Source organism: Halichoerus grypus, chromosome 11 (assembly GCF_964656455.1).
Source record: "Halichoerus grypus chromosome 11, mHalGry1.hap1.1, whole genome shotgun sequence".
Taxonomy (NCBI): domain Eukaryota; kingdom Metazoa; phylum Chordata; class Mammalia; order Carnivora; family Phocidae; genus Halichoerus; species Halichoerus grypus.
Window position 1 is genome coordinate 56,242,656 of NC_135722.1, and position 27,856 is coordinate 56,270,511.

At 36.7% G+C, this 27,856-nt stretch overlaps 1 protein-coding gene across 2 annotated transcripts in view; it reads right to left on the reverse strand.

Moving 5' to 3' along the window:
- The window catches only part of RSF1 (remodeling and spacing factor 1), a 163,839-nt gene that overhangs the window by 28,074 nt on the left and 107,909 nt on the right, over nt 1-27,856 (reverse strand). Inside the window, exons 6-7 of one of the 2 annotated variants that reach the window (XM_078058583.1) lie at nt 5,897-7,653; nt 3,969-4,175 (exon numbers count right to left, since the gene is read on the reverse strand). In XM_078058583.1, the coding sequence (XP_077914709.1) occupies nt 3,969-4,175; nt 5,897-7,653 (1,964 nt within the window). Of the gene's footprint in view, nt 1-3,968; nt 4,176-5,887; nt 7,654-27,856 lie in introns of both variants that reach the window. The other variant, XM_036113388.2, reaches the window with a different exon arrangement.

Below are 27,856 nucleotides of genomic sequence, written 5' to 3' on the forward strand. Positions count from 1 at the left end.
CGCCTGGGTGGCTCAGTCATTAAGCATCTGCCTTCAGCTCAGGTCATGATCCTGGGGTCCTGGAATCAAGCCCCGCATCAGGCTTCTTGCTCAGCAGGGAGCCTGCTTCTCCCTCTCCTTCTCTACCTCCCCTTGCTTGTACTCTCTCTCTGTCAAATAAATCAATCTTAAAAAAAAAAAAGAAAAAGAAATTCACATCAATACATCACTATTAACTGACCAACAGACCTTATTCAGATTTCACCTGTTTTTCCACTAATGTTCTCTTTCTGATTTCAGAATGCAATCTAGGATATTATATTGCATTTAATCATGTTTCCTCAATCTCCTCCGATCTGTAACAGTTGCTTGGTCTTTTTGTGTTTTCCATGACTTCGACAGTTTTGAAGAGTATTAGTCAGATATTAGGTAGACTGCCCCTCAGTTTGGGTTTGTTTGAGGTCTTCCCTTGATTAGACTGAGGTTATGGGTTTTGGAGAATACCACAGAGGTGAAGTGCCCTACTTACTGCATCATATCTGGGGGTACGTGATATCATCATGACCTATTACTAATAATATTAACCTTGATCACTTGGTTACGGTAGTATCTGTTGGTTTTCATCACTGCAAAGTTACTACTTTTCACTTTCCATACCTATTCTCATTACAGGTACTAAGTCCAGCCCACACTCAAGGGGAGGAGGATTAAGCTGCACTTTCTGGAGGGTGGAATATCAAAGAATTTGGAGGTACAAGTTAAAACTTATTAATTAAAATTAATAAATTTCACCCACTAATTTTAGCGCTCATCAGTCCTACATTATTGCTTGCAACAGTTGTTACTATGGTGTTCTAATGATGATTACCTATTTCCCTCATGCCCTCTAATATTTGGAATTCTTCTGTAAAGAAAATATGTCCTTCTCCCCCATTTATTTGTTTATTCAGTCACTTTATATCAGGATCAACTAACGAAGATTTATTTTTTTTGGGTTAGAATCTAAAACCATTATTTAATTTATTGTTCAAATTGCTAGTTCTTTCTCCTTAGGACTCATTTGCATCCTTTATTTTAAGCACTTTTTTACTTTCTGACACTATGGGACATTCCTGGCACATCTTGTATTTTCTCTGCCCACACCTTTGTATTAGCCATTTCTCCTAGAAGCCCTGGTTCCTTTATTGGACAATGCTATTTAGAAACCAAAATCTGGGGGGCAACTGCGTGGCTCAGTCGGTTAAGTGTCGGACTCCTGATTTTGGCTCAGGTCATGATCTTAGGGTCATGGGATCCGAGTCCTGCGTTGGGCTCCCTGCTCAGTGTGGAGTCTGCTTGTCCCTCTCCAACTGCTCCTCCCCCTGCTCTCTCTCAAATAAATAAAATCTTAAAAAAAAAAAAGAAACAAACAAACATCTGGGTGCTGAGTGCTATGATACTAGGTATCACCTCTTCTAGGCTCTCTCAGAGGACAGAGCTATGATATATATGTATGTAGGGCAATCCATGTAAACACACAGATCTATATTAAAATAAGCATGAGTTCATACCAGTATCTCCAGCTCTAATCCAGTACCACAGGGCTCATTCTAGCCTTTGACCTTGTTCATTTGTGGCTCCAATTCTCCACACTTCATTTATTTGTTCAACTGTAGTATATATGTAAAGCAGTTTCTAAATTGCTAACACGAACCACGGGGGCTTAGAGGAGAGCAGTGGGATGTGCACCCAAGTGCAGCGATTTAAAAGTGAAAAGCTGCCTTCCCCCTTCTCCTTACAATGCATCACCATTTGCTGCCAATACCCAGAACTCAATACTAAGTCATGTGAGTGTTTAACTTCAGTTATACACCGACCGATCACACGGGCATATGTAGACTACCCTGGGCACCTGATTTCATTTATCACATTGTTTGCATGGTAAAACGTAATCTAAATTTCAAATAACAAAATTAAAAGTAAACTTTTAGAATATAATTTATTTAAAAAGTGATGTTTGTCTCTTATTCTGTAATAAAGATAAAATTCCGTTAAAATCCTACTGTGTAAGATTTCCAAGCCTCAGGCAATGATCCATTGATTTTGACTAAAGCACGTGGAACACCCCATAGAGTTCCAGATTCATCAATGAATTTATTGTTTTTCTGCTGTAAGCTCAGTGAGGACAAGGACCATGTCCTTCTAATTCAGCGTCATTTCTGTACCACTTACACACATCATAGTTGCTTGACATTTTGATTTATGATTATCCTTAAACACTGGGCATAAGGAATCCACCACATCTTCAGTTTCTAATGTCACTCTTTTTTGGCAGAGTAGCCAGGAATGGGATTTTCAGAGCAGTTATTAAAATAACCAAATAAATGAAAGTCCTATGTGTGTGTTCCAAGAAGGGTACAACTTTCTCCATTTCCTCAACATCACCTCTGCTCACTTCATTTTACTTCTCATTTCCTCACACCCCTTTGCTGCTAACATCTATTGCTGCCTCAGTCAAAATGCACTCTCTTGGTTTAAAAAGATATTAGAAATGGCAGGGAAAGAACACAGGTGCTAATTTTTGATTTGGAGGGCAGAAAAGACCACTACCTCAAATCTTCTCTTGGCCTTTCTCCACACAAAAATCTTGACCTAACTTTCACAGCCTGATGATCATAAAAATTCTTGGAAGGGTCTTCTCAGCATAATTTCAACATCTATTCTCAGAGCTAAACTCCTTCTCTGTTTCTGAACCCTCTGAAACTATGGGAATATGATAAACATTATTGATAAATTTAATTTCCAGATATGACTGTAACATTAAGGAAGCGAAAGAACAAGTAAACCAGAAATAGCTTTAAACTAGCACACAATAGATGTCAGGAACCGTGCTAAGCCAACTTTACATAACTTATTAAAAACAACCCTCAGCAGACAGTCTCTCCTCTGCTGTCCTGTCCACTGCTCCCTTGTGGTGTGTTCTATAAACTTCTATCTCCTTTAAAAGACAAACAAACAAACAAAAAGCCCTCAAAAGAAGTATGTAGTAGTATTCCCATTTTACAACAAAGAAATTAAGATACTGAGAAGAGAGCACCCGGTAAGTGGTGGAAGCCAGACCTACATCCACGACGGTCTGGCTCTAATGCTTTTCCTATCATCATCCCACACTGCTTTCTAGGAAAAAGAGCCTTGGAGAACCAGCTCACATGAATTTTCCAAACTTTACTGGATTTTGAAAAGTTTCTGCTACACAAAGTTCTACCTACATGGAAGCATCTTTCTTTATTTTTCTTTCTACTTAGTGGTTAGAAATCGCCTTGAAAGTCACATCTATTCAAAACAGACCAATTGTAGAGAATTGGGTATAAAAAGAGTGTTTCTTCAATAGGCTCTTCAGAAAGCTCGTATGAAATGCAAAAATTATATAAACAGGTTAGGAACTGGATTTCCTGATTTAGGCTACTTTTGAAGAACTTACTTCCTGGGTAAGTTCCACTGTCAGTATTCTTCTGAAGATATCTGGTCTAGAATTCATCCTTTTCATTTGGTTTTTTTTGGGGGGGTGTTTTGTTTTGGAATTCCCCATTTTCTAAAGTTTAAAGCCCTACTAGGTTACTACTTGACTTAAATGTTGCTACAGAAAGCAATAAGGCCTTTAGGCCTTACTTCTTTAAAGTTGTCACTTCAGAAATATCATTATAAATTAAAGGGAAAGAAGAAACATTTAAAGAAGAACAGAAGAGAAAAATTTGAATTAATTTGTTGATCTGTGAGAAGAGGTTAGGAGTGTATCCTTAAGTAGAGGAAATATCAATATATAAACCAAGTAGAATGAAAGCAGAATTGGGTTATTATTTGAGAAATAGAAATAAAGGTTATTTTGTGCACAAAAGCTGTGCAGCATTAAAAAATTTCAAATCATGATCAATCCCAGAAGAGGTAGGCTGCTTTGGGTAACCACAGCATGCCAGTAAGATGAATATTGTTCATTTAGATCAGGTACATACTAGCTCAGGATGGTTTGGAAGGCCACATTTTTTGCATGGTTCATCATCATCTGCTAGGATGGCTTCTTCACTTTCCTTTTCTTCCTCTTCCTCTGAAGCTGCAGATGATTTTTCACTGTCCGACCCTTCACTTTCATCATTGCTAGAATATTTCCACCTGCCACGTGTTCGAGAACCAGTCCATCGAACTTTGCCTTTGGGTTTTACCTTATATAAAATTAAAAATTGGAATAATTTGGTATAATAAGAACATTAAAAAACAAGCTTCTCATTATATGTCAATTTTTAGTCAAAATACAAGAAGAAAATGAAAATTACTGTATCTTCATCAGAGATCTACCTACTATTAAATTTTGGTACCTATTTCCATTATTTATTCTACTTTTGTTAGGGGGGTTTATAATGAACATTCTGTCTTATAAGTATTTCCCTAGTCATAAAATATATTATTAACATCACTGTAAACGACTGTATAATATGCCATCACACAGCTGTATTTATCTAATCCCTTACTAGACAGACATTTAGGTAGTTTCCCAGTTTTTCACTTTCACAAAAAATGGCTCCTTGTAAATATAAATTTTTACAAACCTCTGTGGTTAGGATAAATTCCTTGAAGAGGATTCTGGGTCAAAGGCCATGCTCATTTTAAAGGCTCTCTAAGAGAGCACTGACTATATTCTCACATATTGTTATATAAAAGTTTAAATTCCCATATTAGAGATGAATGTAAAATTTTTTATGGGTCAGAACTGTATATAAAAATCCTGACAAATATAAAAATGTATTATTCAGAGAATAAGTTTATAATGTTGTAAACTGCTTTTTACCACCTGGTTTCAGTCTTTTGATTCATAGTTCAGTTCATTCCTACAGTGTAAGTCCCCATCAAAGACCAAAATAATTCTAACAACAGACGGGGAAATGCTTTTAAAGAATTAAAAATTTAGTATTTCAGGGAACAAAGGATCACTTACAATGGAGAACAATCTGATCACTTAAATAAATTAAAAATAAAAGTAGCAGTTTTCATTATAACAAACTCCTATAAACTAGCTGTAGATTTGTACTAGATTTTGCTTAAAATAAAAGAGTCATAGAAAAGAGAATTCTGGCTTCTAAGACTAATGATTAAATGGGGGAAGACAGACACTCTCATACACGGTAAGGAGAGTATACTAACGGGGCCTTTTGGGGAGGGCAATGTGGCAACAGCTATCAAAAGTTAAAATACACACATGCCCCTTGACCCAGCAATGCCAATTCTAGGAGTCTATTCTAAAGAAATACTCACTTATGTCCAAAAGGATCTTCAATGCAGCATTGCCTGTAATAGTGAAAAATTGGAAACAACCTAAATGTCAATCAATAAGGGAGTGATTAAATAAACTGAGGTACATCCACACTATGGAAAACTGTGTAGCCATCAATAACCAAAAGGTAGACTACATCTACTGACATGGAAAGAGTTCAGAGACACAGTGCTAAGTGAAAAATTCATAGAAAAATGAACATATTCAATTATTTTTTAAGTGAATGGGTAAATATTTATGAACATACATATTAATGTATGGCAAAAGAATTGGAAAGAGATGTATCCCAAACTCTTAATAGTGTTTATGAGGCATTTTAATTTTTCAATCCTACAGGTTAGGTATTACCTGCATAGTTTACAAAGAGAATATATATTCCCACATTGCCTGTAATAGAGAAAAAGTTTAAAAGATGACAAGATTATACAGCATGAAATTTAATATTTGGGGATAACTAGTGAGAAAAGACATCTCAGATATAGGAAGAAAGATACCTTTTTTTTTTTTTTTTAAAGTGCTCTTTGAATGACTTCTTTTTAACCAAAATCAAGAGCTACACTTAGGCCCAATTATTTCTAATAAATAGGAGAATAGGAGGAATTTTACCTTGCTTACTTTAGAATTCGTATCCTTCTCTGTTTTTTTCAGATTTTCTTTTTTGTCTGCTTTCTGCAAAGCTGCTGACTCTTCATCCACTTCATCTTCTCCTTCCCCTCTTTTTTTATCAGCTTTCTGATCTCTGATCTCAGCCACTTTTGCTGTGGGTCTAGATATTCTCGGAGACCTCCTTAAAGTACGACCTACATTTGTTTTCTCTTCTTCCTTTTCTGTCTTCTCTTGCTTGGTTTCTGGTTCTGGAACTTGGGGAGGAGAATCTGGCTTCTTCTTCCGACTGGATATCCTAATTGTTAATTTGATGCCCTCTTTCTGCCTTTCAGAGGTTATCTCTGTGTTTTCTGAGGCAGTGGTTTCTTCTTCAGGAACCAGCTTATATTTAAATTTGCTTTTTTGCGTAGAACCCTTTGTCTCAGAATGATCCTCTGTGCCAGAGGTCTGGGCATTGTCCAGATGATCTGTTTCTACCTTGGTGGATTCGGAATTCTTTTGTAGAATTTCTGGGTCTGTTTTTTCTAGGGGCTGACTTTCAGTGGAACTTGTGCTCTGACATTCCACCACTTCCTTTTCTGAGGCTAATTTCTCACAGTCGTCCGTCATGTTAGATGGTGCCGAGGTTTCAGCTGCCTCAGGAGAGACTAGCTTTACTGATTCTAGAGTATACTTTGGAACCTCCTCTGGTATTGGACTCAATCTTTGTGTGTCCTTATCAAGAAAAGTCTTTTTGGACTTCTCTAACTTTTCAAGACATTCTAGGACTGGTGTGCGCTTATCCTTTTTACTTTTGGGAGACTTCTCGTCAACTTTCAGGGTACAAGATTCAGTGGCAGATAAAGCAGTTTTCAAAGAGAGATCCTTTGCCATCTCAGAAGTCTCAAGAGAGATTTCCATTTCCGGAGGACCAGTTTCCTCTAATTGCCCTTTTTGATTTTGGGACTCTAAGACTGATACTGAACTATCTGCATCTTTCCCTGTAGGGACCACTTCCTTCTCAAGATCACCTATTTTCATATTCGTTATGACAGAATTTAAGGACTCTGCTCCATTTCCCTCCACGATGACACTTCTGTCTTTAGAGGGGCTACAGCTATCTTCTTTTGTATCATAAAACCTTGTCTCCATTTGTTCTGTCTTAAAATTTGCAGTTACCTTTTCATCACTAACTTCTCCATTTACCAGTTGTTTCCCTTCATGACCCAAAATAGTGATTGTAGAGATCCTTTTACAAGTCTCTTCCTCTTGTTTTATTTCATCTTTCAAAAACTCTTTTGTTGGAGTAACTGATTTACACAAAGGTCCTTTGATTGGACTGTCAAAATCATCACTCAATTTAATTTCTCGTTTTTTTAGTGGTATCTTCGCCTGCTGATCATTTTTAATTTTCTCGGTTTCTTCAGTAGACTTCTCAGTGATTTCTTGAGAAGATCGAACATTGCCACCAAACTCCAGCCTCTCTGGCTCTAGCTTCTCCATGCTACCTTTGATATCTTTAGGATCTGCTCTAAATTCCTTTACTTCAACTTTAGTGGGTTTGACATTTTCCTTGAAGGAATCACTTTCTTCTTTGATAATCCTTTTTTCCTCACTTTCTGGCAAAGGTTTTTCTAGCTTGACTATGACCGGCAGTTTGACAAGTTCCTTTTCATCTTCTTTTTCTATTTTCACAGTAGCCTCTTCCAGAGCACTGGGTGTAGAACAGTTTTCTGAATCTACTGGCTGCTCTTCACTTTTCATCTTTTCATTTTCCTTCTGTTCCTCTAAAAATCAGGAAAAAATTTACATAAATCTAAGCATTCAAGATTATAAAATATAAAAGGCTAAATATAATAGATATTCCCATTTGAAATTTCCCTCTTAAAAGAGGTGGCTTGTCAATGGACATTTGACCAAAAAAGAAACATAAAACAAAAAACAAAATACCCCAAATCTGACAGTGAAGGAAATTACCAAACCTGAAGCAAAGCTTCTAAATATTAAAAAATGGTTATTCAGAAAGATTCATGCTTCTGCTTTATACTTTTAGCTTCAGTGTTCTCAATGGAATGCAAATGTTTATACAGTTCAAATAATTTATTCAAGCTCAAGTGATGGCTCAAAAATGTGAACTAAAAATACTACATAAAACATTTCCAAAAGACCGTATTTGTTTTAAAAACTGACAAATGTTCTTCCTTGCAAGTCACTGAGCACTTCATTTCATTGAGGTAACGTGAGCATGGCAGTGGAAAAATGTTTGTTTTATGCTTCATACGGATTATAAAAATAACACAATTCTGTACAGAAAATGAAACATATGCCCACAAAGAGAATAAAAGGTCCACAATCCTAATACCCAGAGGCAACCACTATTACTATTTTACGTTATTTCATTCTAGTCTTGTATATTTTTGACAAAGTTTCAGGATCATGTTGCCCCATTTTTTTCATTGAAACACTATCACTTTCTTATGATATTTAATGCCTTTTAAGAAATTAGACTTATATAACAGTCCTCAATGTGGTTGTATTACAATTTACTTTATCAAATGCCATTAGTGAACATTTCAGAAGTTAATATGTTACCAACTATGTATGTTTATCATCAATTCCTCTTTTTACCTTAATTGGCTATGTATTTCCAACTTTTATGGAGTATCTAATAGTGCAAAAACCGTATTTGGCAAATAGCATCATCTTTGTGAATTTCTTTTGCATTTAAAAAAAATTTTTATTTTACTTTATATTAAGTAGGCTCCATGCCCAGTGTGGAGCCCAATGTGGGGCTTAAACTCACAACCCTGAGATCCAAGACCTGAGCTGAGATCAAGAGTTGCATGTTTAACCAACTGGGCCACCCAGGCATCCCAACAGCATTATCTTTGAACGGGATTACACAGATTGCACAGACAATGTAAACCAGTGCTCAGAGAATCTGAGCAGTGTTTTCACAGAATTCTTCAAATACTAATTTCATCTCTATTTCCCATCACTTCACCCTATCCTTATAACTGAAAAAAACTCAGCTCTAAATGGAGTTTTACCAAAGTAGTAATTTTTACAAAAAATTTTGCACACATTATGCCAAATTGATAAACCAGAGTTACAATGTATTTCGTAGGTATAAAACAGAATAAAATAGAAGGGAGGTGAAGTAGGACATGTTTTTGAAAATAATAATGCAATATCTTTAAAAGAGTAAATATTTAAATTATAAACCACTATTTCTTTTACTTAATTCATTTTGCAAATATACCATTCAAGGACCACTAAGAACCATTCAGAACCTGAAACAAAGGATTAGTATTGCTTTTCACTCTTTACACTGTTGTGATTTCATATATGCATGCCACCAAAGAAATTAAAGACATGACACTAATGATCTGATTTGTGTGTCTTCTCCTTCCCACTGAAAAAATAGCCTTAGTAAATTCCTGATTATTGAGATTGGTTAGCCTATTAGGAAATCTAATTAAATGAATATCTTGGTTAACAATTAAAATACTGATTACCATTTTTAAAAATAACTTCAACCTAATACTAAGGGTTTACAAAACACAATTTAATAATTCTTCTATATGTTTTGGCTCAGAAAACAACTCAGGACCTCACTATGGCTCTGACCTGAGGTAAAATGACACTATGTTTTCATTTGGCAACGGTGAATGAGAAAGATCTCTTCCGTGACTTTAACTGATTCCAATTTGGTAACAACATGGCAAAATAAAATGAGGAATAACATTAGGTTCAAGGCTCCCAGGCTCATGAATCCTAATTCACCTAGTGAATTCCGCATATGTCTCAAACTATCTGATCCTCATTTCTTCATCTACAAATAAAACAGTTGGAGTAAGTGAGCTGAAAAATTACGCTTTGCTTATATTTCTCCTAACCCCAAAATGTTAAATTCTTGGTATTTTTGTGTTTGGCTCAATTCCTTTCAGATGTGAAAACATTTATTACTCTAGCTCCCCTAGATTACATAGATGTGTCCCTAAAACCGCAAAGAAAACAGAATCATTACAGAAAATGAGCCTTCAAGCACAATCACAACTGGTTAAAAAGATCATTCAGTTACATAAGCATTTTCCCAAAGTTTCCTTAAAAAGAAACTGGAAAAGAAATGCAAATGAGTTAAGAGACATAAAATTTGAAAAACAAAACTTAAGGTAAAACTCTCTTCAAAACTCACAATGGAGCAGCAACACTGCTTGGCAAACTTGAGGCAATTCAAGAGAAGTATTATCTACCGTAGGTTTTTAAAGCAGATTCATTCATTTACTCAACAAATATTTACTGATCACCTATTATGTACTTTCGCAACCAGCCCAACCACAATCACTATGGAATAAAACACTGAATGTCCTATAAAAGTTAACTGTAAAGGACATCACTAGGTTTCTATCCAGTACAGACATACCTCCTTTTATTGGGCATCGAGCAAGTCTATTGGCACCATTTTTCTAAAAGCATTTGCTCACTTCATGTCTCTGTCACATTTTGGTAATTATCATAATATTTCAAGGTTTTTCATTATATTATATTTGTTACAGTAATCTGTGATCAGTGATCATTTGATGTTACTATTACAATTGCTTTGGGGCTCCACGAACCACACCCATTTAAGATGGTCAACTTAACTGATGATAAGGGTGTGTGTTCTGACTGCTCCACCAACTGAGCATCCCCCTCTCTCTCCTTCTCCTTGGACCGTCCTATTCCCTGAGACACAACAATACTGAAATCAGGCCAGCTAATAATCTTAAAACAGTCATTACGTGTTCCAGCAAAAGGAAAAGTTGCACATCCCTCCAATTAAATCAAAAGTTAGAAATGATGAAGCTTAGTAAGGCATGTCAAAAGTCAAAAGATCTACTCTGCCTGTGCTCCATGAGGGGAACAACAAAGCCTGGATGATAGCATGTCTGTTTACAACAGGGTTTCCTGAATATTTTAAGCCCACTACTGGGACCAACTGCTCAGAAAAAAAGATTCCTTTCAAAATACTGCTGCTCATTGACAGTGCACCTGGTCACCCAAGAGCTCTGATGGAGATGGACAAGATGGATGTTGTTTTCATGCTCGTTAATACAACATCCATTCTGCAGCCCATGGATCAAGGCGTCATTTCCACTTTCAAGTCTTATTATTTAAGAAATACATTTCATAAGGCTATAGCTGCCATAGATACTGATTCCTCTGATGGATGTAAGCAAAGAAAACTGAAAACCTTCTGAAAAGGATTTACTATTCTAGATGCCATGAAGAACATCTATGACTCATAGGAAAAAGTCAAAATACCAACATGAACAGGAGTGTGGAAGAAGTTGGTTTCAGCCCTCAGGGATGACCTCATGGGGTTCAAGACTTCAGTGGAGGCAATAACTGCAGATGTGTTAGAAATAGCAGGAAAACTAGAATTACAAGTGGAGCCTGAAGATGGGATTGAACTGCTGTAATCTCATGATAAAACTTGAACAGATGAGGAGTGGCTTCTTATGGATGAGCAAAGAAAGTGGTTTCTTGAGATGGAAACTACTCCTGGTGAAGATGCTGTGAAGATGATTGAAATGACAGAAAGGATTTAGAATATTACATAAACTAAATTGATAAAGCAGTGGCAGGGTTTAAGATGATTGATTCCAATTTTGAAAGAAGTTCTACTGAGAGTAAAATGCTATATCAAACAGCACTGCATGCTAGAGAGAAATCACTGATGAAAGGAAGAGTCAACTGATGTGGCAAACTTCATTGTTGTCTTTTTTTTTTTTTTTTAAGATTTTATTTATTTGACAGACAGAGAGAGAGCACAAGTAGGCAGAGTGGCAGGCAGAGGGAGAGGGAGAAGCAGACTCCCTGCTGAGCAGGGAGCCTGATGCGGGACTCGATCCCAAGACCCCAGGATCATGACCTGAGTCGAAGACAGACGCTTAACTGACTGAGCCACCCAGGCGCCCCTGCTGTCTTATTTTAAGAAACCGCCACAGCCACCCCACCCTTCAGCAACCATCACCCCGATAAGTCAGCATCCATCAACATCGAGGCAAGACCCTCCATCAGCACAAAGATTATGACTCACTGCAAGCTCAGATGATGGTGAGCATTTCTTAGCAATAAAGTATTTTTGAATTAAGATATGTACATTGTTTTTGTAGACATATATTGCACACTTAACAGACTACAGTATAGTGCAAATATAACTTTTATAATCACTGGGAAACCAAAAAGTTCCTTTGATTCATTTTATTGTGATACTTGCTTTACTGGGGTGGTCTAAAACTAAACCTGCAAGATCTCGAAGGTATGCTTTTGTATGTTTCCTCTTTTTTCTTACTAAAAGAACCTGGTTTTTGTTCAGTAAAGTACTTGCCTCTTTAGATACCTTATAGCTAGGAGTCATACGATCCAGTTCTGACCAAGGAGATATATGAGGAAGTCTCCTGGGTGAGACTTACCAGGTTCAGCTGACCTACACCTTTTGCCCTTTCTCCTTTCTATCCAGAGTCTACACCCAATACATGGAGAGGGAGCAATCAAAGCCACATTGTAAGGATAGCAGACTAGGAAGGGTATTTGATGGCTTCACGGAGCTGCTTAATCAGACTTGGACTACTGACTACCTCACTTTTTATTCCAAGAAAAAAAACCCAATGCTGTTTGAACAAACATGTAGCCAAATGTAATCATGTCTGATACATTTTCCTTTCACTTTTGCTTTCTATTACCTTTCCTTTTCCATACTGACCAAAATTTATCCATATCCACTTAATATATATTGGGTTTGTCATCCACTGGGTGATAAAGGGGTAACTAATGCCTGATGAGGTGTAATTTCTTTATAATCTTCCTCTTCTAAGCCAAGACTTAATTTTAAAATAGCACAGTGGTTTCAGAGTCTGCTCCAATCTTATATACCTATGGTAAATTAATACAAACACTTCAAAGAGCAAGCTGGAAATATCCACTCTAAAGCCTGAAGAAATATACTCTATAATAGAGTAATTCTGCTTATAGAAAATATACTTACATATACTATATAGAAAAATAAACATGAGTATTTATTACAGCACTGCTATAAAACTGCAAAATTAGAAATAATCTAAATATCCATCAAATAGGAAAATGAATAACCACTATATAGCAAATAATAGAGAAGAAACAAATTACATGGATCAGTATGGCTAAATTTCAGAAACAGAATGATGAATGAAAATAGCAAGATGCAAAAGGAGCGAACATGTATTCGCAGAAGTTATAAAATGCATAAAATGAGGCTATATATTGATATGGCTACATACGTATGTAGCAAAATCATAAACGTATGTATAAGAATGATTCACAGGACTGTGGGGCCATGCCTAGAAAAGGAGGGAAAAGGAATGGAATGGAAAATGAGGGGAAAATATCTGCTTCTATAACATTTTTAATCAAAAGCAAATTTTAGCAATATCTAAGTGTTAGTTATACTATGTTGTTTATTTGAACAATTTCATTAAAAATTAAGAAGATATGAGTCAGACAAACTTTAATGCTCTAGTGCCACTTCCAAACTGGCTAGTTACGAGACCTTGGGGAAACTATCTTCCTACATTTCTTTAGACTCTAAACTCAAAGTGAAATAAAAATACCTATCGTCACGAAACTGCTGTGAGGGGTGCCTGGGTGGCTCTGTCAGTTAAGTGTCCGACTCCTGGTTTCGGCTCAGGTCATGATCCCAGGGTCATGGGATTGAGCCCCGAGTCAGGATCTGTGCTTGGCAGAGTCTGCTTGAGGATTCTCTCCCTCTCTCTCTGCCCCTCCCTCAACATGTACTCTCCCCTCACCCTCTCCCCTCAAAGAAAGAAAGACAGAAAGAAAGAAAGAAAAAGAAAGAAAGAAAGAAAGAAAGAAAGAAAGAAAGAAAGAAAGAACAAAGGAAAGGAAAGGAAAGGAAAGAAATTGTTGTGAGGGCTTTTTTTTTTTCCCTTTTTAATGAAGCACGTGAAGCACTCTGTCCAATATTTGGGAGCTGTTATTATTGTTATTATTCATTATTTGGCTCCTTCTTACCATAAACTTTAGCCACATTAGAAAATGCAGGGTTTCCCAAAAATGCCATCATTGCTTAGAAAGCCATTTCTACTCTTCTTTACCTCCTCATTCCTCTCTTTCCCAATTTGTAAAACAATTAAAAATATCAATAACTTATCCCCCATGATTGCTAATGATTACTGAAGGACGCATTAAATGATAATCATTATTATTATTACATTATTGACAAAATCTTACATCTGTCAAGCCCATGGTAAGCATTCAATGATAATCATTACTAATCATAATATCATAATCATTATTTTATTACAGTATTGGCAAAATCTTACATCTGTCAAGCCCAGTTAAAACATCACTGGATTTTATACAGTTTTATCTGAGTTTTTCCGGCACTAAGAATTAACCACTCCCCCTCCTGTGTTTGCATACTGCTTTACTTATTTGAGAGAGAGAGAGAGAGAGAGAGAGAGAGAGAGCATGAGCAGGGTGAGAAGCAGAGGGAGAAGCAGGCTCTCTGCTGAGCAGAGAGCCTGATACAGGGCTCAATCCCAGGACCCTGGGATCATGACCTGAGCCAAAGGCAGACGCTTAACGACTGAGCCACCCAGGCGCCCTTCTTTAAGGAATGTTTAAAGACGTGGGAAAATCCTCATAGTAGAAGAAGTATAAAAAGTAGGATATATAATTGCATTTATCACATAATCTCAATTCTAATAAATAAATAAACAACCATGCCTAAAATAAGCACTGGAAAGAAAGAAATAACAATATTAACAGTGGTTTTCCCTCTTGGTCACAAGATAATGAATAATTTTTATTTTTTGCTTTACACTTCTCCAAGTTTTCTAGAGCGAACATGTATTATCTTTACAGTGAGATAAACTATAAGCAACCCAATTATAAGAAACCCTGGTTTGCCCAGGACTGAGGGGTTTTCTAGGACATGGGACTTGCCATGATAAAACAGACAATCCTAGACAAAGGAGAACAGCTGGTCACACTATTCCCATTCATGCTGACTTGTCATTAAAATTAAATATGTACACTGCTGTTTCTACAATGGTACTGCTAAATTTCTCTGGAACCATCTCTCATTCTGTTTATCAACCAGAGTAAAATGTGTTGACCATTTTGCAAGACAGCCAATTAGGGCTTAAGGAACATTAAATAGCAGAGCAATGCAAATCTAATCTGGACCACAAAAGCAACCCTTCAGATTTAGCATTCATGAATTTAGGTAAGTTTACATTTACCTTTTTAACATACATTCAAAATTAATTGGCAGTAAACAGGCACAACGCATCTATCATGGGCAGAGATCTATATCAGCTACTGGGAATAAGACTGGTATTACAATAAATTCATGGTCACCAGCTATCCCTGAGACACTGACACTGCCAGTAACCTTCCCCCTTTTCTCTAGCAATAACTATTTCAATGTTCTTCACTATCCTTAAACCTGTGATCTCTCTGCTATGTCCACATTTTCAGATGATTCCGTCCTCCATTTCACAGAGAAAATAGAAGCCATGAGGCAGAATGCTCCTTCTCATCACCTGACCTGTAAACCTACTCCTGTTAAAATAGAGATGCTATTTTAAGCTAAGGCCAATCCTTCTACCTATTTTTTGGATCTCATCTCCTCCAGTCTACTCAGGAAGGGTTTTATTTTTTAAATTTATTTTTTAAAAAATATTTTTATTTATTTATTTGAGAGAGAGAGAGAGCGCACAGAGGGAGAGTGAGAGGGAGAAGCAGGCTCCTGCTGAGCAGGGAGCCCAATGGAGGGCTCAATCCCAGGACCCTGAGACCATGACCCAAGCTGAAGGCAGCCACTCAACTGACTGAGCCCTGCAGGCCCCCCAGGAAGGGTTTCAAACAGTGCTGTCATCTCACTTGTTTTAATGGGACCTCAGTGGCTGTCCTATGCCAAGTAAATAAAGAAGACCAAGGAGAGAAACAAGAATAGTTTGGGAATTATTTCAAGAGAATTCATGATAAAAGCTTTTCAAGGTCATCTCATTTTATTCAGACTCAAAATCAACATTCTCAATAAACCACAAGGCCCTATACAACCTCTGCACCCCTCTCCCCCACCTCCCATAGCCTGACCTCCCTGACCTCATTTCCTCCTGTATTAGAATACCCCTCACTCATTCTGTGTCAGCTGTATTACTCACCTTGCTATAGAACAGGAGCCAGCAAATTTATTCTGTAAAGGGTCAGACAGTAAATATTTTAGTCTGTATACCAACTAATCAACTCTACCTTTGTAGTAAGACAGCAACTATGGACAATAAGATACTAAAAGAATCAATACATCTAATTAACAAAAGAAAAGCAGGCCAGGTGGCACCTGGGTGGCTGAGGTCATAATCCCAGGGTCTTGGGATCATGCCCCATGTGGGCTTCACGCTGTCCCTCCCCTTGTGCCCCTCCCCCCACCTGTGCGCGTGCACACTCTCTCTCTCTCAAATGAATAAATAAAATCTTTAAACAAAAAACAAAGAATAGCAGGCCGTATTTAGCCTGCAGTCCCTACTCTGCCAATCTCTGCTCTAACATATTAAGTAGACAATGCTTCCCCCTCAGGGTCTTGCATTTGTTTCTGTCTGCTTAAAAAAACCTTTTCCTCGGGTATCTGCATGGCTTGCTCTTGCCAACCCTTTAGTTTTTACTCAAGTGTCACATTTTCAGTGAGTCCTTTTCTAACCCCCAATCTAAAGTTACACCCTCCCTCATCCCCCAAATTATTTTACCTCCATAGCTCCTTATCATCATCTAATATACTATGTATTTACTGATCTTGTTTATTGTCTACCTCCCCATATTATGTAAGTGTCATGAAGGCTAGAAGTTGATTGATTTTGTTTACAGGTTTATTCCAAGTACTCAATAAATATTTGTTGATTGGAATGAATGAATGAAATATTACAGGTAAAGTATCAACCATGCTTATGAGAGGAATATATTTTTGCAACTGAAATATTTTGCTTGGCAAAGAAACTTTTCACCATTTTAAAGATGTTGACAGATTTTACAGTTTCCAAAAGGGGCTCAAAATATTGCAATTATCATTTGATTTTATCAATATCATGTACCTAATGGACAAATAAGAGGAGCTGCCTACACTAACACAGCAGTACGACCAATTTACTACATGCTAAAGGGATATGAATTGGTGCCAATTTTAAAATTATTTATTTATTTATTTGACAGAGAGAGAGAGAGAGAGAGAGCGAGAGAGAGCACTGTCAGGGGAAGTGACAGGCAGAGGGAGAAGCAGGCTCCCCACGGAGCAGGGAGCCCAGCAAGGGGCTTGATGCCAGGACCCTGAGATCATGACCTAAAGCAGAAGGCAGATGCTTACCCACTGAGCCACCCAGGCACCCCTGATGCCAATTCTTTTATAATTTATTTAAAAATTACACAGTAGATATCTGACAGAGGATTTTTTTTTATAATTAACTATAACAAAATAAAGAAAGCCACACAAAACAAATAACAGATTAATAAATTATTAGAAGGCAAATAGGAAATAGGACCTTGCCAGCTATTCTGCAAGCCTTACACATGCCTCTTCCCAAGAATTCCCTCTCCCTACCAAGAAAAACCATTAACTTGACTTTTATGTTAAGCACATCCTTATTTTAGTTTTACCTGTGTATTATTTTCCTTTTTCTGTCCCTTTAATTTTCTGTTGTCCCCTCCATCCTTTACTTTTCTTGCAGTTTATTTGTTCAAGTCACTGAATCATTTGTCCTATAATTTCTGGATTACGCTGACTTGTACTCGCATGCTCCTCTGCCCTTTCTGTCCCTTAAATCGTCACTTTGATCTATAGCCTTCATCAGATTCAAGTTCAATTTTTGGGGCAAAACTACTTCAGTGATGGGCCTTAATGTCTGATTATTTCTCTCTTTTTGTGATGTTGATACTGATGCTCACTATCTAAAACCTTTATCAGGAACTGCAAAATGGTGATATTCCCAATCTATCATTCCTTCATCAGTGACTTATTGGAATAAAATCTATAAACTTTACAAATTCACTATTTTGTTATATGGTGGTACAGTACATATAGAAAAGGAAGGATAAGTGTTTGATTCTTTTATTTAACAATTTTCAAAACCATAATTTGATCGCCACTGGCATTCTCCAAAGGTAACCAATTTTTCTTTTAGTATCATAATGAAATAATGGATTTAAGCATATTCAATTATGATCTCTTTAAGCTGGCTCTTGAGTCTGTTTTTTTTTTAAGTAGGCTCCACACGTGTGGGGATTGAACTCATGTCCCTGAAATCAAGACCTGAGGTGAGATCAAGAGTTAGATACTTAACCGACCAAGCCATCTAGGTGCCCTGGCTCTTGAGTCTTTTTGACATGACTTGATAACATCCACACTACCTGGAATGATAAAATGTTTCTTGGCTCATTCTCATTATGCCTCTGAATTGGTGGGAAACTTTTTCACAAACACAATCTAGGTGTTAAGGCTGATCACTACTATTGGGTTGGACACTGTTTCTAAGTTTTTCCAGTGGACAGAACTAGAAAATATATGTATATATTTTTTAATAAAAATAATTCATAAATTCATAATGCTATTTCAGTGTTTTCTTAATATCTTCTATCTTACATCTTATAATCCCCCCCTCGAGAATCTTGGTTTTAAAGGACAACACGGGTGATATAATTAAAATATTAGTTATTATTTTTTTCTCATGCTAGATACAAAACATTCTCAGAATAACAGCATTGACACCATCATCAATGATTTAATAAAAAGTTAAGAGGTATTTGTGTGTACTCTTCCCATTTTTTCTCCATCTGTCTTACTCTAGCTCCACCGTCAAAACACATATCCATTAAAGACTACATATTCTTTCTCATATCTGCCACGTAGATTTAGGTACATGTAACTACAAATTTAATGCTCACCCAACAACATTGTTTTTAAAATCTTATTTTGAAATAAATTTAGACATACAGATATGTTACAAAAATAGTTCAAGTACACCTTCACCCTGTTTTTCCTAAAGTTAACAACTTAGATACCTATAGTACAATTATCAAAATCAGGAAACTAACATTAGTAAAATACTATTAATTAAACAGATTTTATTTAAATTTTGCCAGTTTTTCCCCAATGTCCTTTCCATTTAAGAATCCAGGACTCATTTTGTTCTTGTTTGCTCTTGTCTCCTCCAATGTGTGACCGTTCCTCATTCTTTCCTTGTTTCTTCTGACTCTGACACAGTAATTTTGTAGAATACCTCTTAATTTTGGCTTTTAAATGTTTTCTCAAGATTAGATTGAGATTATATATTTTTGACAAAAATCCCACAAAAGAGATGCTGTGCATTGTATCAGAGAATACAGGACGTCAATGCCTGCTCATTTAGTTAAGGTGCTGTTGGCTGGTTAATACACTATGAAGTCACCATTTTTCTCCTTATAACAGGTAGATATCTTGGGGAGCTCACTGAAATTATGCTAATATTCTGTTGCTCCATAAATTGTAACCCACTGATTTTAGCATCTGTCAGAGATCTTGCCTGCAACAACTATTATTGTAGTGTTTCCCAAATGGTGATTTTGTATTTCCTTCATTCCTAACCAATATTTGTCAGCAGGGAAGGCTGTCCCTTCACCTCTATTTACTTACTTACACAATTATGTACTTACATTAAGTAGAACTCATGGACATTTATTTAAATCTATGGTTTAAATCTATCATTAATATAAATTTGTAGCTAAAACAGTTTCTGCTTTCACTACCAAGAGCTGCTTCTTATTGGCACCTGTGTACTACTGATATGCCCAAATTCTTTTTTGAGCACGTCCTTAGTCTCGGCATTGTATGATGTCTGAGGCTCATCTTGTATTCTCCCTGCCCGTCGCCAGAATCAATCTAAAGAGCGCTGGTTCCTTTTATTGGAGAATGATATTAATCTGGAGACCAAGAGTACACAGTACTACTGGGGTATCACTGTTCTTAGAGTTCTCCCATAAACAGAAGCAGGAAACATATATATGAATTATTAAGCCAAAAAATGAATATATTTTTATGTATTTTGAAAGCACTCACCACTGATATTATGTTAGTCATTCTGGCTATCTGAAGCTCATTTGCTTGAAGATTTCTAAAACAGACCTTAGATATTAAGTTTATCTGCAGTCTTTATTTGAAAGCCAGTTTGGCTGGAAACATAATCCCTGGGTCACATTTTTGTTGCCTTAATTGTGTTATGGCATTTTATTCTATCATAAAGCATTGCTTTCAAATACAGTGATGGCAGTCTGATTTTCATTCTGCTGTATGTCACGTGGTCTTTTTGCCTGGATAACCGGAGCCTTTCTTCTTCAAATCCCAGTAATTTTACTGGAATATGTCTTTTTTTTTTTTTTTTTTTTTTTTAAAGATTTTATTTATTTATTTGAGACAGAGAGAATGAGAGAGAGAGCACATGAGAGGGGGGAGGGTCAGAGGGAGAAGCAGACTCCCCGCTGAGCAGGGAGTCTGATGCGGGACTCGATCCAGGGACTCCAGGATCATGACCTGAGCCGAAGGCAGTCGCTTAACCAACTGAGCCACCCAGGCGCCCTGGAATATGTCTTGATGTTGGTTGTTCTGGGTTCATTTTCCAAGGTACGCAGTGCCTTTTCAACATGCAGCCTAACAACTTTGTTTCAGGAGGTTTTGTTAAGCACAGACTTCAATATTTTTGTCTGTTCCCTTGCTTTGGTTTTGGTTTTCTTTTTTGTTGACCCTTGTTGGATTTTCTTTCCCATCTTCAAATCCTTATCTCTTTCTGTCAAATCTTTATCTTTCATTTCTTTTTGATTAAAAAATATATATAGCTTTCCATTTGCTATTTTGTAAAGGCACTAATCCTTGAGTTTGTCCACTCTGATGTTTCTTCTAGATTTGTGAGAAATCTTGACTCTTCTGAGTTCTACCACCTTTGAAGTTAGTTTTCACATTTTGTGGGAATGTCTTTAGGATAAGCTTTTATTCTCTGCAGTGATGTTTTTCTGCTTATTTTCTTTTGTTCTTATAATCCTGTGGGATTTACTTTGATCCTTTTTAGTTGCTTATTTTTATGTCAAATAGATAGTTTTTCTAATTTCATAGCTCTAGAGCTCCCCATCTGTTATTTTTGTGAGATATTCAAATTTAAAGTGATTTACTTAATGAGATGAATGAACTCTATTCCTCTCTCATACTTTTATTTGAAGCTTCTTTTTTGCATGCTTAAATTGGATTTAATTTGGATTCTATTCCTAGCAGTTTGGACAAAGCTCAGTGTGGAGTTTATTCTGGAAGGGAGGTTTGCCTGGAAAAGTCTGAGAACTCCCAAGGCCCACAGTACCCCCGAGCCCCTTTAAGACCTTAGTTTCAGATACTGGCTAGTTCTAAATTTTTGCCATTAATATGTTCCTTTAATGAAGGAATTTGTAGAGACTCAAAAGCCATACCACTGCCATTTTCCAACTGCGAATGATAACTTTAATTCTTCGTTCTAATTCAAGTCACAACAAACTTAATCAGAATGCCAATAGTTAATCTAATCATAAGATTTCTTTTGCTTTTCTCTTTCCCTCTCCAGCAAGCACAAATCATTCACATAAGAAGCAACATGATCTGTGTCCTACTGTTCCTGGCATAAAAATAAAAGAAATGCAAACTTCAATGTATTTTGTCCTTTATCCTGACAATTTAAGGCAGGCCTAACATAAAGAAGGAATGATGGTGATGATAAAAATAGTACATTTTCTTTTGTTTTTATAAAGGAAACTATTTAAGATATTGTAACAAGGTGACAATAACACCTGTATTTATCTGCTCTCTCTATACTTTTCTGTAGTGAAACAATATTTAACATTGTAATATAAAAGATTATTTTGTGCCAACTACAAGGACATTTTAAAACCCATCCATAAGTCTCTAAATTAAACACCCATATCATATCAAAACCTTTCTTTGTAGCTGTAACAATTAGTACCGCCCCCCCCATAGAAGGCGTTACAAACTCTAATGGCCACAGGAGCCAGGCAAGAAAACATAAATGAGGCGTAAGAAAAACATAAAGTTAGAAATATAATTAAATTCTGTTTTTACTGAACACAATATAAACATGTATAATGTTGGTGATTATATTTTAAATTTTAAAAAGCTACTAAAGTTTTATTATTTTATTTCTTAATTCATTATTCCTTTGATTTGGAATCAGAAACTGGATCACTGTTTCCGGGAACGGGGGCTGGTCATTACGACAGTGTTGGATCTAGTACTTAGCACTGTTATATGCAATACAGAGTTTAGCCTTGAGTCATTTAATAGGGAGTTTACTACTATATACTTTATGCCAGTAAACAGCTGCTGGTGAGCACGAAGTATTAGCAAACACTGACAGAATTTTGTATACAGGGAATCTACTCTCAGGATTTTCACATAATTTTTATAATTGAATGCCATCATTATTTAGTTTTCAGTACTGTACTAGTAAACTTTGGTTTATATTACTTTAGAAAGGCAAACTGAACAACATTCATTTTCCTTTTTTTTTTTTTAAAGATTTTATTTATTTATTTGGCAGAGAGAGAGAGAGACAGCAAGAGAGGGAACACAAGCAGGGGGAGTGGGAGAGGGAGAAGCAGACTTCCTGCCGAGCAGGAATGAGCCACCCAAGCACCCCTCTGACTTCAAACTTAAGAAGGGAAATTAAGGGGCGCCTGGGTGGCTCAGTCGTTAGGCATCTGCCTTCGGCTCAGGTCATGATCCCGGGGTCCTGCGATTGAGCCCCGCATCGGGCTCCCTGCTCGGCGGGAAGCCTGCTTCTCCCTCTCCCACTCCCCCTGCTTGTGTTCCCTCTCTTGCTGTCTCTCTCTCTGCCAAATAAATAAATAAAATCTTAAAAAAAAAAAAGTTTGAAGTCAGAGAAACTATTTCAGAATTCAGGCCGTCATTTCCATTTCTGGATACCAACTACAGTGTAGGAAAGTGGGCCAGATTATTCTGTATCTACTACATTTCCTATTCAATCAAGTTCATGAAAAACGAGTGAATCAACTAATAAAATTACAATATCCAAAGTGTCTCAATTTTATTGCCAACTTGAGTCTTTGAGAAATATTTAGTTGATAAGGTGTAGATTTTTTTTTCATGTATATGATATTAAAAAGTCACAATCCACCCCCGCTAAGGCTTCTTAGCACCACATCATGGCTAAGCCATCTGTGGGCCACAGGTGTCCCAACACATAGCATTTTTAAAGGCAAAAGAACAAAAGTTCAGTATGTCATTATATGGGTGTTTCTTCGTGTAAAAAAGTTTAAAAGTGAAATATGTCACAGTCATGGTAATTAACCTTTTGAACTGGATAAGTTCTTAGAGCCTGACTCATAGGTGAATCAATTTTTTGTGTAATGAATGAACTATACAACATAATATTTTTCTGTACTATGAGGCTTGATGATCTGCAGTGCCCCCCAGGAGTCTTCTCCAGTTCAGCTAAGCATTCAGACTCACAAGACTACCACAGATCACACCTGGCATGAGTCTAAGAGCCTGCCGGCAGAAGTTGGAGCTTATAAACAGGTACAGGCTTTGCGGCAGTCTATACAGCAGCCCATGTGGCCATCCAAGACCTATCTTCTCCCATCTGACTTCAGAAGCAAGTATCAGATTCACACTGAGTAGGTATGGGAACCGCTTTCTCTTAAAAGCCTCATGTTCTGGGGTGCCTGGGTGGCTCAGTCAGTTAAGCATCTGCCTTCAGCTCAGGTCATGATCCCAGTGTCCTGGGACTGAGCCCCTCATCAGGCTCCTTGCTCAGCGGGGAGTCTGCTTCTCCCTCTCCCTGCCACTCCCCCTGCTTGTGCTCTCTCTCTCTCAAATAAATAAATAAAATCTTAAAAAAAAAAAAAAAAAAGCTATGTCTTTACAAAATGTCATCATCTCAAATTTAAGCTTTGTATCAGATATTATGATCACAACAGCCAAAGGAGGATCACGTCTAGGTAACTTTTTCTAAGTATGACCTATGTACATTTTTTTTTTAAGATTTTATTTTTAAGTAATTGCTACACGCAACGTGGGGATCAAACCCACAACCCCAAGATCAAAAGTCACATGCTCCACCAACTGAGCCAGCCCAGTGCCCCTACATTTGTATTTAAAAACTTCCCCTCAATTCACAAAAAAGCCATCTCCTAAAGTTGGGGCTCATTCCAGAACCATATCCAAATTGGCTCTTCTCATTTAAAAAGATTAATCGATGCTACAAATAAATCACTATGGGTAATATTATTATATGTGCTTTCATCAGCTACAATACAAAATACAACAAATGTCTTAACTTCTTGTCCTTTTGTTCCTAGTAATCTATTCACTATGAGCAAGAGCATTTGCAATTGCACTTATGTATATAAATGCTCAGTCTAGTTGGGACACATTTTTTACTGGACCCAAACTCAACATTAAAAAAAAAAAAAAGGTTTTGATGCACATGTAGTATTTTCTTAAAAATCTGTAACTGCTCATCGACCATTGAGTAATAAATGGAATTGCTCAATCACTATATTGTATACCTGAAACTAATATAACACTGTATGTTTAAGTACACTGGAATTCAAAGAAAAGAAAAAAATATATATATATATATAACTGCTCATCTTAGCATAAGAAACAAATCTTAAAATTGCAGTTCTCCCCTTATCCCTCCTAATTTCTCTATCAGGTATCTTTTCCATTACCCATATTACTATGGGACTGTTTCATAATACTACATGTATGGACTGAATTATTCCCCCCTTAAATTCATGTTAAAGCCCCCATCCCCAATGTGACTGTATTTGGAGATAGGGCTCTTAGTGAGGTAATTATTGTTAAATGATATAAAAAAGGTAGAGCCCTAATCCAATAGAGCTGGTACCCTTATAAGAAAAGGAAAAACACCAGATCACTCTCTCACCACACACACAAATAGAAGAGGCCATCTGAGGCAGAGAGAAGGCAGCCATTTGTAAGCCAGGAAGGAAGCCTTCACAGAACCTGGTCTGCTGGCACCCCAATCTGGGACTTCTAGCCTCTAAAACTGGGGGAAAATAAATTTCCGTTGTTTAAGTCACCAAGCCTCATATCTTGTTATGGCAGACAGGGCAGGCTAAGATACTACATTAAGTTGTATTATTTTGCCATGTTGAATTTAAGCTTTATATCAGATATCAAGTTAGTAATGGCCACGAGAGAATCATCTGTAGCTTACTTTACCTATTATAATTGCAGGAATATCCTTCACTGCTGCCAACAAGTCGCCTCTCCCATTTTCCTTTCTCTTGTTTTTTCAATATTTGATAGACACATGAATATAATAATTTTTTTACTTTATATCATAAGAAAAACAAAATATAAGTACTAGGCTAAGCAACTGAGATTAAGCCCAATTTTAGCAGACACAGAGAGGACTGAGGTAAACTGGAGAATGCAAATTCTAAGGAGAGTCAAACATTACTCAGGTACAGCTCACTGTTGATAGGCAAAAATAATGCTCCATTGTTAGCAGCTCTTCTAATTTCCAATTTTAAATGTTCATAGCAAATTCAAATAAAAAAAAAAACACACATGTGAAAACATGTTCCCACAAAAATCTGTATATGAATGTTCATGATGGCATTATTAATAATAGCCAAAGGGGTGCCTGGGTGGCTCAGTCGTTAAGCGTCTGCCTTCGGCTCAGGTCATGATCCCAGGGTCCTGGGATCGAGCCCCGCATCGGGCTCCCTACTCCGCAGGAAGCCTGCTTCTCCCTCTCCCACTCCTCCTGCTTGTGTTCCCTCTCTTGCTGTGTCTCTCTCTGTCAAATAAAAAAAAAAAATAAAAAAAAAATAATAGCCAAAAAGTGGAAACAACTCAAATGTCCATCACCTCATGAATGAATTAACAAAATGTGGTATATCTATACAAGGAAATATTATTCAGTCATAGGGGTAGGTAAAAAGCAGCAAGTGACTGCTTAACTGTTACAGGGTTTCTTCATGGGGTGATGGAAATGTTCTATAATTAGATGGTGGTGATGGCTGCACAACATTGTGAATATACAAAAAACCACTGAATGGTACACTTTAAAATGCTGACTTTCACCTTAATTAAAAACAAAACAAAACAAAAAACAAAGCAGAACTGTACAAACCAAAATAAACATGTTTTCAGGCCAAATCAAGTTTGCAAGCTGCCAATCTACAATTTCTATTCTCTATTAAAGATTCTCAAGTGATATTCTTTACCCATTCTACATATAGGCAGAAGTGTATGATGCAAAAGCTAACAAAAGGAAAGTCTTTTTCCAATTAGCAGAAAAAAACTAAAGGTTAGGATTTCTTCAACTTTGTTTTTCCCCATATAAGTTCTTTTTAGCTTTCTGGTCCCTTTCAAATTAGAATATAGTATCTAACATGGAGTGAAAATATATATTAAACTTTATGGTGTCCTAGAAGAATAGTAACTTCTAGGTAGTATACCACCAGACAAGATATCCTGGGTCTTAGACAGAGAAGGGCTTAAGTTATACCTAACACTCACTCACTTTGAAATCTATTGTCTATCACAATCTGAGAAGAACAAGTCAGCAAGTATTTGAGAGCTTCAAGCTTTGTAGTATGACTGACCCTAATATAAGTGGGGAAAAAAATAGTATTTAAGTGCTAGCAGAACTTAGAAAAAGGATCAAGATTCTGAGATTCCAGATGGCCCTGAATAACTAGAATTCCCAGAGTGGAGGAAAAGTATCTCAGGGAGATAAAAGCATGATAAGGACACAGAAGGAATGCCCAAGACACAAGGAGAAAATAAAGGCATCTAGATAATCCAGAACCAGTGCTCATGTAAAAAACTAGTGGGATGGTGATTAACATAAAAAAAAGAAACAAAAAAACAAAATAAAACTAGTGGGAGATAACACTAGAAACATCGTTTGAGGCCAGACTGTGAGATTCTGAATGCCAGTTTAAGAAATTCAGACTTTTTCAAAGACAATTTCAATAACCTTTGAAATAAAAAACCAATTTAATTACTCAGTTAGTGAATGTTTTAATAAAGACATATGATGCCATCTTTGGATCTTTTCTTTGCCTGCTTTTATATGTAATGCATTTTTTCTTGGCACTTACAAAAAAAAAAAACTTACTAAGGTTGGATACAAAGCATGGCAATTCAACTAACAATTAAAGAAAAATCTATTTTAGTTGCAAGAATAAGAGTAGCTGTTTTATTCTTTCCCCAGTTCCTGTTTATTTTTTGTCTTACTGATGTCTGATTTCCAAATATCCCCTCTCTCCCTCCTCTCTCTGCCCAAGGGCAATATTTATTTACATCTGCAAGTAATAAAAATGATAAGCCGGAATCCCATTTCTTTGGTCTTGCTTGGAACAGAACACAATAACTACACATAAGAGGAGTGAGTAAGAGATGGGGCTTTAGGGGCCGAATAAAACTGTCGACTCCCTCAAATTATGTGTTTCTGCAGCATCTAAAGTACACAAACCCCAGAGAAAGACCAAAGACTGCCCAGGTGTGAACACTGGGTATGCCACTAACAGGCTGTGTGACCCTGGGAAAGTCACTGAAACCTCTCCTTGTCTCCCTTCTCTCATCTGGAAAAAAACCCAAAAAACCCCATAAAAAAACTGAAATACTAATTTCATACCTAACAGAGTGGTTGTGAAGATTATATGACTTAACGCATGTAAAGCACTGAGCACATTACTTGGCACATGATCAATGGTATGTGTCAGCTATTTTATCCACTTTAGTGAAAACGTCACAAAAGCCAAGGATTTGTCTTTGCTTATTGAAGTCTCATGTCTAAAATGGTGCTTAACACATAGTAGGTGTACAATAAGTATTTCCTGAATGAATAAGCACATTTTGCTATTAGAGTAAGAGAA